Raw genomic sequence first — 15,489 nt, 5'->3', positions numbered from 1 at the left:
AAAGAAGTATGAGGGAGGATCTATATGTGTTGATAGAGAACTATGTCCATGGTGTAGTAAGCAAAAGAAGTTCCAGAACATCATATACAATTTGATCTCAGGTTTTTTTCAAACTAACAAATGAGAGTAATAAAATCCTTGCCTCTCACCGGATACTTTTGGGTATGTACCGAAGGTCTAGTAATTTACACAATGAACAGTGATTATCACCAGGGAATGAGATGTGGAGCAGGACAAGGAAGTGATATATACCTAGTTAACACTGAGCTGTTAACACTTTTGATATTTTAAGTTTCAATTATTTGTATACTAATAAAGGGTGCACTTTCCAGGGAGGTTTAAGTTGTAGAAACTGGAATTGCAAATTCACTCCCATTCGGAGAGGCTGGTCGTCAGTTTCACGGCGCAGGTGGCCACAGCGATTTCGGTAAAGGCGGCGGGCAGAAACTTCCCACTAACCAACTAAGAGGTGCCCCGCGGACTCCGGCGCAGGTGTGAGCTGGCGCGCACCGGCCTCCCGCGAAAAGTGGAGCTGCGCGCATGCGTGAACGCCCGGGGGCGGGCCTGGGAGACGCCCGCGGGACGCCCGCGGGCTCCGGGGTCTTCTCTCCGGGCCCAGCGCAGCCCGGTCCAGTGTAGCGGTTTCGAGCTGGGACGGGGTGGTCTGGTCCCGCCGCCGCAGCCCGGCCCACGAACTCCGGGGCGCTCGCGGAAACACACGCGGTTCTGTGTTGCAAGGTAGCCTTTCCTTCTGGGGGGCGCTGTGGTCTGCGGGGATTGCGCCTCCGCTGGCTTTTGGAAAGCCGCGGGCCAGAACGCGGGTCCTGACTCGGGCGGGTTGTGGTTTGGGGACCGGGAGGCGCCCCGCCCAGCGCGCTTTCTCCGGGAACGAGGAGGTGTGACCTGGCCTCCGCAGCCGGGGCGCTGCCCACCGGGGGCCGCCCGAGGCGGGGAGAGGTAGGGGGTGGCCCTGGCTAACGACCCTACCCGGCCCAAGGCCAGGCCGCCTTGCCACCCTCCACCCCCGCATTTGACTTGCCTTGAGGTCGGGTCTTTCGTCTGGTTTTACAGCCACAGGTGGTTAGTTTCTTCCCGTGGTGGTTTTTCTGCAGGGCCCAGCTCGGGACCCAGGTTTCCCGAATTCAGTCATTTTGTTCATCTTTGGAGGGTAAGCTCTGAAAGGATTATATTCGTCTTAACCTCTCTCTTTCTCAAATGCGCATTACTTGTTTCCAATCCATGTAGTTGATGAGAATGCTAAGTGATAACTGATACACGCGGTTGCTTTTGCACGACTACTTGAAGGGTTTTCCTTTACAGGAGGATCGTGTTAAGAGTTTAGATTTACAAAGGCTTGTCTGGGAGAAAAGTAGACTCAAGCCTTTCCTGTGAGTTGGAAGAATCTGTACTCTTTTAGGTGTACTGGTTTTGTTTTTAGCACCTGTGCCCAGAAAATTTCCCCAAAGTTGAAAAATTATGCTTATTTCCTCAGAAAAATGTTGCAAAATGCCTTCCTGAACTCTTTGTATTAATTGTTGGATCCCTTGGTGTACCCAGCACTAAGATGGGGCTTTCCCCACGTCAGAAGTCTTCCCCGTAGAGGGCCTGGCTTCCTGTGCTCGCTCCTTTCTCTCTTCCAGAGTTGGGAGGAGAGGTGGGGAGGGTTAAGAGAGGGGAACAGCTGGGTCCCCCTTTCAAGGATTTTTAACAGATAGCTCAGTTCAAGCTCTGTTTACCACTCTCCTTGCATCTCAAAAGGTGTTTTGAATCCACATGTATTTTGAAAACTTCAGTTTTCATATGAGTCATTTAAAAGCAAACATACCTATTTTAAAATTAAAAGTTTTCCTGAAAAATAAATATATCTTAATACAACAGAGACTATTGAGAGTGTATAGAAAATTGCTAAATCAATGAAAAAATATAACACCAAAAAGTTGGCAGTTACTGCTTTAGGAAAGATTTGTTTGACATAAATATTAATTATTTTTCTCCTGTTGAAACCTTGATGATATTGTAATTTGACTTCATATTTTAAGAAATTGTAGGTTTTAGATTTAGAAGGGAACTTAGGGGTCATGTGGGCTGCAAAGAACATAAATATTTTTGAAAATATCCCTAAAAATTGTTTTGTCCTCTGTTTGGGATATGTTTAGTGGGAGGATTTTGCCCCTCGGCACAATTCGCTTCTATTAGAATGCTGTGTGTTTCAAAGCTATATTTTGGAATAAATCTTCTGCTCTCCTGCCAGGCCACACCTCCCAGGTCATTGCACTGGTGACTGGGATTTCAGACCCCTTAGCAGAGGCCATGTGCCTGTGGTGGCAGCAACCTGATTTCTCAGTGTACCACCTTAGAAAAGTAGCTTAAATAAAGGACATTTGCTCATTATTTCTGTTCATCTTCATCTTGCTGCTTCCAACAAATTTGTCTAACCTTTTAGATAGTTTTGAATTTTTATTCTTTATCTGTAGTATTTACACAATATTTCTACTGTTGCGACTATTAAAAACTTGAAACTTTTAAAAGTGCCTTCTGTTTCTTCATTTCACCAATCTGGAAGAATCTGGTGATGGTGCAGAAGATATGGCTTTGGATGTTTAGTTTTTCGTCTAACCTGTCTTTGATTATCTTTCCCTCAAGAATACTGTGGGAGATTTCTTAGATACTTTTTTTTTTTTTTTTCTTTTTTTTTTTGCGGTATGCGGGCCTCTCACTGTTGTGGCCTCTCCCGTTGCGGAGCACAGGCTCCGGACGCGCAGGCCCAGCGGCCATGGCTCACGGGCCCAGCCGCTCCGCGGCATATGGGATCCTCCCAGACCGGGGCACGAACCCGCATCCCCTGCATCGGCAGGCGGACTCCCAACCACTGCGCCACCAGGGAGGCCCTCTTAGATACTTTTAGAGGCTCCAATTCACAGGGTCACCTTATCTACCAAATTAATAAACCTATCAGAAAAAGGAAATTGGGTTACGGTGGATAATGAAGCCACCAAGTGGACTTTGAGTCATCATTGCATTCTTTCCCAAGTGCTTACAAACCTGCTTTATACTCTAGAGCTGTGATCAATGTCAGGCTTGCTCATCTCTCCCTTTTCCAAATTGTGGCTTACCACCCAATGGGATTCTGAATTCTGGTTTTGTCTTCCACCAGCCCTCACAATTTCAGATAGTGACTCTAAAACAGCAGTCAAATTCCTTCAGCCACCAGGGAAATAATTCATCTGATCTTAAAGACTCCAGTGAACTGATCTGAGTTAGGTACTTTGGTACCACCTTCTTGTGGGTCTTAGGTAGTGATTCCCTATTTATAATACCTTTACCAGATCTCTTCAGTGTTCTCTAGCATAAAGAATGGGCTGCACACACAGAATTAGCTGTATTGATAACTCAGTAGAAAATTTTCTGCAGTAAATAAAATTGTGTGTCGTCTGATTAGGAAAATATAAGTCACTTGACTTTTCTTTCTCTTATTTGTGGTGTTCCTCTGAAAGTGTACCTGGTGGCTCCTTTCTGCCTACTTCTGGAGTGGAATGTAAAGCAGAGAGAGATGACCTTGCCATTATCTGGAAAATAGTGTTTTGGATGATAGTAGAACAACACTTGGCAGTGGGGAAATCAAATTGTGGATATTGACCTCTAATTCATTCTCCCTGTCTGTCCTCCAAAGTTCTATTTTAGGAGTAGGCTTCAGAGAGAAGTTGAGAGCTAGCAGATGGTAGGCATTAGAGATTTAAGAGAAGTTTTTAGTGGATTGATAGGTTGCCTCCTCCACCTCCTGTGTGTAACTGAGTTAGGCTTACAAAAATTAGCACAATGCATTTATTTATTTATTTTTACTTATGATACTTATTCATGATGTCCAGGCAGTGAGTTTTATCCTGGTGTAGACCTGTTATTATTTTCTTCCATGTCCACAGACTGCTAATTCTTGTAAGTCACTGTGCCTAAAATTGATCAAACCTCAAAGAGAGTATGAATCAATCGATTATGAATGAATCAATTATATGTCTCAATATAAGTGAAAAAATAAAAACCACAGAAGCTTATGTTAACAGCAGACTAGTCAAACAAACTACGTTCATATGGGAATGATAAAAAATAAAAGTTCTGTCTGCTTAATTATTTTAACTAGTGGCGTTATGTGCTGCTAAAAACTAGAACTGAAAGATTTACACAGCCTATGAACAAATAAATGTAATCGTGGGCTACCTTAAATGTTTTGTAATACCTCTCCATATGTGTTTATTAAAATGTGAATTTTCAGAGCCCTCCTTTGACTGTTTGATCCACACACAGCCTTTTATTTGAGCAGAACTTCACATGTAATTCCTGGCAAGTGTTGCGGTATTTCCATTTATCAGGCTAATGTGGGTTTTTTTTTGTTTTGTTTTTAATGGACAGGTTTTCTTCTGAGTAGAAAATAGTTTGGGAATCCGTAATTTCCTGACAAAAACTTTCGGCATATACAATGATATATAAATATCCTAAGCATAAAAATTATTGGGTTTTTACTTATATATTCTGATAAATGTGTTTTTGTGGTGTTTTGCCAAGCTAGGAAGTGAAATCAAATGGATGTTGGCGAGCACCCCATGGCAGCAGTTACTTCATTTCGCTTGTCCAGAGGGGACTCTAACTTGGAAGCCTTCTTTAGGTAAGACAGTTGGTAGTTTGAAAAAGAAATATCAGTTTTGAAAAGTGATTGTATATGCTTAGGCTGGAATTTCAAGCTAATAAAGATCAACTTGTCTTGAGTTCTAATATTTTCCTGATGCTCATTGCTATAAAATTATTATATATAAAATTTATGATTTGTGGATGGGTTTTATATTCTGAAAATTAATGTACATGAGGAAAAAGAAAACTAAGATGTTATTTATGATAGAATTATTGGTACCTAATATTCTTAAGTTATTTATGGTGATTCTGTCAGTGACTTGGCAATTTAATGATTTTAATAAATAAACAGGTTTAACGTTTAATCCATGTTAATGCAGATTTAATGTATAGCACAATCCCTTTATTTAGAACTTCAAGGCAGTTTTCTAACTGGACATTTGGATGAAGTCTTTGTTTTATTTTTGGCTTCACTGCTTTTTTAATGACGGATTGTGTTAGGGATAACTTTTTTGTAATTCCTTAGTAAAATTTTAACTCTCCATTCTGTAGGCTACCAAATAAAACAGTAACAAGCCAAATGTCAATAAATGTGCTCCACATCAGAGTTGAGAATCTAGCGTCCATTCCTTTACCTTCCCTGGGCCATCGTATTTCATTTTAGGGAATTAGCCCTTTAAAATAGTATATGCTTTGAATTATTGATGTCAGCAGTTTCATATATTCTACATTGTATTGCTCAGTTATGCACATAACTGGCTTAGTCAGATTAAAGTGTGTAGTAGCTCTTTTGCCTGATGCTTGAGATACGTTTTTTTTCCTTTTTTTCTCCAAACCCTAAAGATGACCTTTCATTTTGTTCAGTGACTTTATAGGTCATTCCTGTTTCTGGGATCAAACTCTATGTTGTGGTTAAGAAATGTTTCACATCAGACAGAGTGACTCACAAGACAGAGATATTTACATATTAAATAGATATTTCATTAGATTTGAAGGTAGGTTTCAGTTATGACACCAAGTCTTCCACATATACATTCCTAACATTCAGGGGTGAAGAGAGGGTTAAATAGTCAACATAAATTCAGAACTACTCATATCATTATTTTACCTTTTAAATTATTGTATACTTAAAATACTTTAGATTCTTATGTAAAATATGTACAGGATTATATACTGGGGTATATCTAGACCTGAAATTTGTTGGAACTTAGTTGTGTCTCAAGCTGACTAATACCTGGAGAGTCATCATTCCTTTTCGTTGGGAAAGAATGCTCATTCCTTTGCTATTTTACATTGGCTGGTAAGGACCCAGTATGCTGGTCACACAGCTTCTGTCCCTGCTATATTCCACTTCTCTACAGCTCATGTGTCCTGGGTGTCATCTGAACATTGTCACAGGTCATTTGACTCTTTGTTAGAATTGTGCTCCAACTTAAGTAATGTCATAAAATTTATTCAGGAAGAGTCACTGGACAATTTAATATAACAACAATGACTGCAGCATATATTGAGCACTTATTGTGTCCTGGCACATAAGATACTTTAATCCTCTCAGTAACCTTATGGGATTGGTACCGCTGTTCTCCCTGCTTTTCAGATGAGGAAACTGAGGCTTAAGTTAATTTGCTCAGACAAGATCCCATGGTTGGTAAATGGCAGAGCTGGGACTTACCCAGATCTATGCTTTTAATTATGTTTTACCGGCTCCCAGACCCCCTGGGAGTTCTTAGCACAATTGCAGTGTGATAGTGAGAATACAGTCATTGACGAGGAATAAACCTGGCACTTACACTGCTTCCTTGGACCTTTCCTCCTGGAAGCCTCCCCAACCACTCCCTCCCACATACAAACTCAAATACATGCCCTTCCCTTAATCTTCCATTGCAACTTGTCCCAACTTCAGTGATGGCATTTATCACTGTATTTTGCCGTTTCACCATAGCTCTTTGAGAGCAGGTCCCCTCCTATTTATCTCTGTATCCCTAGCACATAGTAGTACCTATCAACGCATGAAAGTGGAAAATTCTTTTCAAAATTGTCTTAAACTGTTTCTCATTTTCTAATGTTGTTATTCCATACAGTTAAAGCAAAATATATGATGGAAATGTGGGGAAAATGATCACTTAACATTGTTTAATGTTTACAGAATGAAGAGGAACAATTTATCTGTTGTGAATAAAGTCGTCCAGTCTTCACCAGCAGTGAAACAGCCTAAACTTGGGTTCTACTCTTCTCTCAACCAGACTCATACATACACTGTCCTTCTGGACTGGGGGAGTTTGCCTCCCTATGTAGTGTTACGCATTTTTCAGTATCTTCCTTTAATGGATCGGGCCCGGGCATCTTCTGTATGTAGGAGATGGAATGAAGTTTTTCATATTCCTGACCTTTGGAGAAAGTTTGAGTTTGAACTGAACAAGTCAGCTACTTCATATTTTAACTCCACTCATCCTGATCTCATTCAGCAGATCATTAAAAAGCATGCTGCCCATCTCCAGTACATCAGCTTTAAGGTAAGAAAAATAAACATTAAATAAAAACAATGACTTGAGTTTTGTTGACATTTATGTATAACTAGATCATTATATTGAAGCAATCAATGAATTTTGCAGAATTTTAATGCCAAACTATTTCCTATTTATCTGTTGTTACTTGCATAGATTTAGGTGTTGCACTTGAGCTATAATTGAATAATTTAAACTTCAGTTTCCTTCATGTAGATGCCATTATTAAAATTCAGGTAATTGTATTTGAAAGTATAAATACAATTTGAAAGTGTAAATAAGATTCGAAAGTTTAAAGTGCTTAGAAAATTCATTTGTCCTCATTTCTATTTTTCATTTTTTATCTGAGATAGTGTGTATAGAGAAAAAAATTCTAATTTATTTTATAGCTTGAAGGGATAAGTATGGTTTTGCAATTGAATTCTGTTAAATAATTACATTGCCGTTAACTTTTTGATAAGTTATATTCAGGAAATTAAGATTTTAAATTGTCTTCGTAGGTTGATAGTAGTACTGAATCAGCGGAAGCTGCCTGTGATATACTTTCTCAGCTGGTAAATTGTTCTATCCAGACTTTGGGCTTGATTTCAACGGCCAAGCCAAGTTTTATGAATGTGTCAAAGGTAAAGATGCTAGACATTTTTGTGAGATCTACTAAAATTCTTAAATATTGTCGAACTAGTCAAAAATAATTCTATTCCTAAAAACAGACCATAACCCTACTTGCATTCAAATAATTATTTAAAGCCGTTTTCTGTTGACTGGCACTTGTTTTTGATGAAATAGCTGATGCATGGTTTCATTCTTTAGATATATTCTGTAATTTTAGTAATTGTTTCACAGTAGATGTCATTAATATAAAAGTTAGATGTTATACTTAGAATTTTCAAGTGCCAGTTTACTTAGTTACTTTGAATGTAGAGTGTGTAGGGCCAATAGTGGATGTCTTTCCTGTAATTCTATAGTCTTTCCATTGGAGGTGGAACAATATAATGTTTAACTAAATGTCCTATACTGATTAGGATGATGATTACATCCTTACAGTAGAAATTCTAAAACAGCAGTGGCTTGAAAACATGACTGAGGTTTATTTCTCTTACACTAAAGAAATCCATAGGTGCCACAGTCCATAGCTGGTATGAAGTTGTTTGGAAACCACACCCCTTCTAGGCGCTCCATTCTCTCCAAGGTGTTTTCTTCATTTTCATTGCCCAAGATGGCTTTCTCAGTTCCAGCCATCACGTCCTTGTTCTAGACAGCTAGAGGGAAGAAATGGGGGGAGGAGGGTGTGCCCTCTCCTTTTTCAAGCTGTAAGTACCACAGGACTAGCCATAAGTACCTCATGGTGCTTCTGTCTGTCAGCCAGTCTAGCTCTGTGCCCACACCACATTTCTGGGAGGCTAGGACAGTCTTTTAGCTGGGTGGCAATGTGCCCAGCTAAAAATTGGAACCAGATTACCAAAAAAGAAAGGATGGGTGATTCCTAGGAAGCAACCAGCAGTCTCTGCCACAGAAACTGAAGACTGTCTTCTCTTCATTCAGTCTTCAACTTGAAGGCCATTTCCTCAGGGAGGCCCTCCTTGACCACTTTTGCTAAAACAACACCCCCTCCTCTAGTTACTCACTACTGTATTACAGTATTTTATTTTCTTTATATCCTTCATCAGGGCTTGAAATCACCTTGTTTATTTAACATGTTTACTCTCTTCTCAGACAGAAAACATCAACTCCTTGAAGGCAGGGATTCTATTTTGCTTATTTACCATTATAAACCCAGAATTAGAATAGTGCCTGATATGTAATAAGCACTACACTATGGTTGTCAGTAAAACTGGCTAATGGAAGCCTTCCTATGGAAGAGGACAGAGTAATAGTAGCATCTCCTTTCTTGTTAACTGGGTCATGGCTCTCTTCTAGCAAGCATTTCTGCTAGCCTGAAAAGAATGGGTCTTTTGGGGATTCAAGTAATTTAAGTAACCAGATGAAAACTTACTACTTCCAAATAGTTATTTCCTTGTTTATGAGCTAGGGAATCAGATCAAACTGAAATTCTTAGATTCTGGGCTGTCTCTCATGTTGCACATCAGCTTCCAGGGCTAGCTTCTGGGTTAGCCGATGCAGTCACCAGAATGGAGCACCAGCGATTAGCAGGCTTCATTTCAAGCTCTGCCTCCACAGCAAAATGAGCTCTGCAAAGTTGTGGATCGCTCTGAGCCTCAGTTTTTTCATTTGTAAACTGAGGGAAAGTAATGTAAAAATACAGCATTTTGCTAGGCATAAGAAGTACTAAACTAATATATTGTTACTGTAATGAAATATGTACTCTAATGCTTAAATGTGCCCTTCAGTACTAAAAGAGTTGGGTGAGAGTTGATTAAAAGGAAAATAAACCTTATATTTCTTAAGGAAAATGAGTGATCTATTTCTATTCCTCTAATAATTTTTGGCACCATAAAATTTAGTAAAGAGGATTAGCTGTCCACCATTTAAAAATTTGTGTAACTCAGTTTACAATTAGTATAAACCAATGTTTTCTTATAAATGAATGGAGATGTATAACCAGTTTGGTCATTCTGATAGGGACAATAGAGCCTTTGATAGAATCCAAGTTGATTTTGAAAAAGGAAAAATGATCATGCATGGATTTCGTTTCCAGACTTTCTGTGTCAAAAAATACTGGATCTGAAAACTTGTGAAATTCCATCCATTTTGAAGTCAAACTGTAAATAAGCTTTAGTTTGTCAATCTTCAAAACAGAGAAAGTTTTCAAACTGTATCTTTGTTTAGATAATTTGCTAGAAAAAAGTTTGGAAGAATATGACATCATTTATTCATTTATTCATCAACAATAAATATTGACCTTTTACTGTGTGCCAGATACTATTTCAGTTGCTGGAAATACAGGAGTGAACAAAACAGATAAGATTTCTATTTCTTTTAGGCTAAGGGGTTGAATAGGTCCTGAAAGCACAATTTTAGGTTTTGTGGGTCATATAAGTTCTGCTCACCTCTAGCACTGTAGTGTGAAAGCAGACGTAGCATTACATAAATGAGGCAGCATGGCTGTATTACAGTCAGACTTTAATTATGGACACAGAAAGAGCTTCATATAATTCTCACATATCACAAAGTATTACTTCTTAAAAATTTTCTTTCAACCATTTGAAAATGTAAAAACCACGCTTAACGCATGAGTCATACAGTAACAAGCTGTGGACTGGATTTGGCTGGTGGACCATAACTTGCCAACCTCTATCCTAGGAAATAAATATGATTATATCCTTTTAATATTGAAAAACAAATCCTTAAGATTGAAAATAGTTGGAAGATGTGTTTATGAAATCTTTGAAATTTCTTCCTTTCTTACCATTCCATTTATTAATGGTAAAAGTATAAAACTATACTTTGTTATAGAAATGTCTTCTACTGGCCAATGGCACTATGAAAAATAGTAATATGTTGATTGCTTTTATTATGTTAGTGTAAGCATGTTGATATAAGTAGTTTTAATTAATTACTTAATTGAAGCTATAGATGTTTAAATAATGTTTTTGTTATTTTTTCTTATTGCCATGCTAGTCTCATTTTGTGTCAGCACTTACAGTTGTTTTTGTCAACTCAAAATCATTATCGTCAATCAAAATTGAAGACACACCAGTAGATGATCCTTCTTTGAAGATTCTTGTGGCCAATAATAGTGATACTCTAAGACGCCTCAAAATGAGTAGCTGTCCTCATGTTTCATCTGATGGTAGGTTATATTTTTTAAGCTCGCATGATGTTTTTTATTATAGTAGTAATAATGCAATTTCCTATTGAAAACTACATGCTTATGAGACATAATTCATTCATCTTTTTTCAAAAGACCTCTTAATGTATAAGCTACCTATAGTTTAAATTGCTTCTCCTAGGAGTATCTTAGTTATGGATATTTTTTATTACATGTATAATTATATATATCTTGGCATCCCTCTCCTCGGAAATCATTACGTCTATTTTAGCAAATAATGAATAATATCAAATTTAAATTCACAAAATGTTATATTAGTTTCCATATTCTTTGTGTTTAAGGATTTTTCCCCATTTCCTGCAGGAATCCTTTGTGTAGCTGACCATTGTCAAGGTCTTAGAGAACTGGCATTAAATTATTACATGCTAAGTGATGAACTTCTCCTGGCACTTTCAAGTGAGACCCATGTTAACCTTGAACATCTTCGAATAGATGTTGTGAGTGAAAATCCTGGACAAATCAAATTTCGTTCTATTAAAAAGCAAAGTTGGGATGTACTCATTAAACACTCCCCTGGAGTTAATGTTGTTATGTACTTCTTTTTATATGAAGAGGAATTGGAGATGTTCTTCAAAGAAGAAACCCCTGTTACTCACCTTTATTTTGGTCGTTCCATAAGCAAAGCAGTTCTAGGACGGATAGGTCTTAACTGTCCACGACTAATAGAGTTAGTAGTATGTGCTAATGGTCTTCAGGCTCTTGATAATGAACTTATTTGTATTGCTGAACACTGTAAAAACTTAACAGCCTTGGGCCTCAGTGAATGTGAAGTTAGCTGCAGTGCATTCATTGCGTTTGTAAGACTGTGTGGGAGAAGGCTAACCCAGCTGTCTATCATGGAGGAAGTTTTGATCCCTGATGATGATTATAGCCTAGATGACATTCATGCTGAAGTCTCCAAATACCTGGGAAGAGTATGGTTCCCTGATGTCATGCCTCTCTGGTAATTGATTACCAAAGATTCTTAACTTTTTCTTTTTAATCTATAAAATTAGCTTCTTTCTGTCTCTGCAAATGTAAATTTTAAGATGCATTGCTGAAATGTCTTAGGTAAAATATTTTATTGTTTGCAAACTGTCTTAATGGATTACAGCAGAAACATATGAGAAAATAAGAGAAATTTGAAACAGAAACCGTATATAGGGCACAGACACTGTATGTGTATTAGATAGTTGATAGAAACAGTTGGTTTCTAGATAAGTTCCTCAGCCTTCCTTGAAGGTATATTTTCGCTTGCTAAATAAATTTATAATATTGAGCTTTGGATCCCTTGAATTATGTCATTTACAACTTTATATTAATCATTTTTGTTTCATCTTGGTATTGATATATTTTACAAAATAGTATTAAAAACTAAGAGTACAGTCAAAATATAGATACAGAGGCTGGCTTAATTGTACTCCATTTTTAGCACTATGTAAGATCATATTATGATTCAATAAATAACTTCTAATTTTCAGTGCACTTTGAATTCTACTTTATTATATTAACTTGGGAGAAAATGGGCATTAGATTAAAATTAAATAATGCTAATTCATTTTCTAAAGGTACTGTGATTGCTAATTGATTAAATACACTACTGAGATAAAAAGGTAAATTTTTCAGAGTGTGCTTGGGAGGGAATCAGCATTTACTGAATATATTTACTGTGTATCTGAAACTATGCCAGATCCTTTGCAGAAGTGATCTTAGAATTTAATAAGTAACACAGCTAAAACTCTAACGGCTGTGTATTTGTTGCCTTTAAGGTGAACATATATCCTTAAAATGACCCACAAGACCCTACAAGGTCTGGCTTCTCCCTGCTTCTTTGACCTCGTTTTCTCCTACCAAGTGCCCTTTGCCCTTCTGCTCCCATTCTCTTTCAGTTCCTTAAGACTGCCATGAACCCTCTATTCAGAGTGCATTTGTGCATATCCTTTCTATTTCAGTTACTCTCGTTGCTGCGTCTTTCCTTTCGATGTCATTTCCTCAGGGAAGCCTCCGTGAGTCTCAGTGTTCTGTGCTTTCCCTTTGTGGTGCTTATCACTGTTGTCATTTGCTCTTGTATGATTATTATCTGCTTCAACCATTGTGCTGTAAGCTCCATCGCTGCAAGATCAAGGCTGGGTTTTACTCACTGTTGTATCCCCAGCATCTAGCATAGTGTTTAGCACATAGTAGGCATTCAGCAAGTTTTATATAAGTACTTTTTCAGACTTTTTCCTCTAAGTCCTCTCCCCAATACCTTAAATTTCTAAGAAATCAATTAAACTAAAAAAAATTGAAATATGTTCATTATTTTCCAGTTTTGAATATTTTTATAGGAAAAAATTTTTAAGTATTCTCATCTATTAAGGAATTAAAATATATTGTTATTTCTAAATGGTGATTTTAAAAAGTAGCACAGTTTATATCCCTTTATTTAGAGACTGTTCTTGTGCATATACTCTCACCACTGTACCACGGTCTTTGTTACTGTGACTCTGAGAACAGGCATTTCATTCACCTTTGTGTTTGAAAGTCTCAGAACGCATTCAATAAATGCTTGTGGGACCGATATTTCTGGTTCAAAAGTAAAACCCATTTCTTAAAGTTAGTTGTTACTATTGCAGATCATGTAATTTATACTTTGAGATTTCAGGAGAGTGCAGAAGCAGCATATTACAGCTTAAAGTCTGATTAGAACCACAGGACAAACAACCATAAAGGAAACGGCGTGAGATGGAGAGGTCAGTCTGATTGGAGATCAGAGTAGTGGTGGAAACACTGCAGAGATGAACCTCCAATCTCACCTGGTGTTACTTTAAGTGTATATACCTGAATGGTGAGGTGATAGAATGCCAGTGGTGTTTGCACTAGAGGATAATGAAGCAAAACAGAGAGGGGCTAGAGAAGGGAGGTGAGCCCACTAGCATGGAGGGAGAATGAGTACCAGTGGCCTCTTTCGCATTGAATGAGCAGTTGCTGCTCTAAATAGTGGTCTTTGGTGGCCCAGTATTCAAACCTAGTTAGCTAAGTGCTGTAGTGACTCTTAGGACAAAACTCAGAGTAAAATTGATCAGCTCAGTTAAATGACCCTGGTTAATCTGGTTTACTTTTGATAAATTGAAGAGCAAAGATTTTAGGATAGCCAAAAACAAGATGAGGAAGTAGAGTATTTTTGTTGCTCCATCGAATGAAAATGTCGCCATTACTTTGGAAGTCCATGAAAAGTACTGCTTACCTAAGAACAGAGGTTTCTAGATAAATGAGTGAGTTCAATGTTAGATGGATTTCAAACGTTAGCCTTTGAAAAATATTTTAGTTCTGTAAGCAAACTTGTTCTTTAAAATGGTTTTTTTTGCATGTGTTAGAGGGTTCTGGAAAAGTTAGGATAATTTTGTGGGCAAATTGTAAATGGAGAGAATGGGAGAAAAGGTTCTATTGTAGGTTATATTGAAGAGACACAAAAATAGGATTCTCTTTGTTTTTTTCCTTCCTTATAAGCCTTGCCTCATTTGTATTTTACTAAATATTGGGGAGATAGGCAGATTTTAAAGTTATATGTATTGTTGTTAATATGCGCTAAGTGTGATAAATGTTGTCACAAGGATGTAATAATTATTCCCTCTCTAGCCTTGGCCTCTTAAATTGGCCACTTATCTTGTTCTTTCATTAATTACTTTCTTTGAGAGAACTCAAAACATTTTCTAAATAAAAATGGATTTTATAGTCATTTAACCTAATATCTGACACCAAAATTTTAATATATACTATAATCGCCTTCAGTAAAGAAAATTAAGTTACTCAGGGCTATTACTTCTCTGTCATTTGAACCTTTACAATACTTCAAACTGAACACTTTAACACTCAAACCTAAAGGAAAAGGAAATTAAAACAAAAAACAAACAAACAAAAAAACCTCTGATATAATGCACCAGAGGGCGCTGATTCCTAGGAAAGAAGTCCTTTAGTCTAAAGTTTGCATTTCCATTCAACAGATATGAGAGTGCTTGTGGAAATCTAGGCAGAAGGCAGTGTTCTTGCTCTACCTTGGAGAAGCTCTCCGTTCCAGGTAATGAGTCTGGTTTTTAAAACAGTCACTTCAGAAGGTTGATTATTTAGAAGGCTAAGCATATATTTCATTGTTCAAACATTTTAGAGCTCCTTTTAAAATTGCCTTTGAAATCTGTATGCTATTTCCTTTTTTGTGATCTCAGTGGGAACACAGCCTTTGTCCGTTGAAAACAAATTAATCTTTGGAAACAATCTAAAGTTATTTGGCACTAAGGAGATGAGTATGGTAGATAATCAAACCACACAGTGCTGGTGTTATAGTTTTCTTCTTTTTAACCAAAAATTAAAGTATTCATTTGCTAGCCTTGTATAAGATGTTATGACACAGTAGAGAATAGTATCTAGCTGGATATGAGAAGATGCTAATTGTGTTGTATAGACTCTAAACTGTCTGAGAGCCGTCACTGACTCTTTCTTCTTCCTGGACACCCACCTGTAAGTCCTGTTGCCTCCATAACATCTTCTTCATAATAATAAATACTCATGAAATCACCTCCCAACCATAAAACTAGAGCATTGATAGTAACTTAAATTTTT

At 37.6% G+C, this 15,489-nt stretch overlaps 1 protein-coding gene across 1 annotated transcript; it reads left to right on the top strand.

Annotated features, from left to right (window-relative positions):
• The first annotated feature begins 572 nt into the window (after positions 1-572).
• Positions 573-12,151, top strand: LOC309804339 (F-box/LRR-repeat protein 21). Its single transcript, XM_082621697.1, has 6 exons — positions 573-738; positions 4,562-4,657; positions 6,767-7,133; positions 7,625-7,747; positions 10,704-10,875; positions 11,218-12,151. Exons 2-6 carry the CDS (start codon positions 4,575-4,577, stop codon positions 11,859-11,861), a joined length of 1,389 nt encoding a protein of 462 aa, XP_082477823.1. The 5' UTR covers positions 573-738; positions 4,562-4,574; the 3' UTR covers positions 11,862-12,151.
• The last annotated feature ends 3,338 nt before the right edge of the window (positions 12,152-15,489 follow it).

The sequence above is a fragment of the Mesoplodon mirus genome (genome assembly GCF_964341445.2).
Source record: "Mesoplodon mirus genome assembly, chromosome: 5".
NCBI lineage: Eukaryota > Metazoa > Chordata > Mammalia > Artiodactyla > Ziphiidae > Mesoplodon > Mesoplodon mirus.
This window is presented reverse-complemented; position numbering and strand designations above follow the sequence as displayed.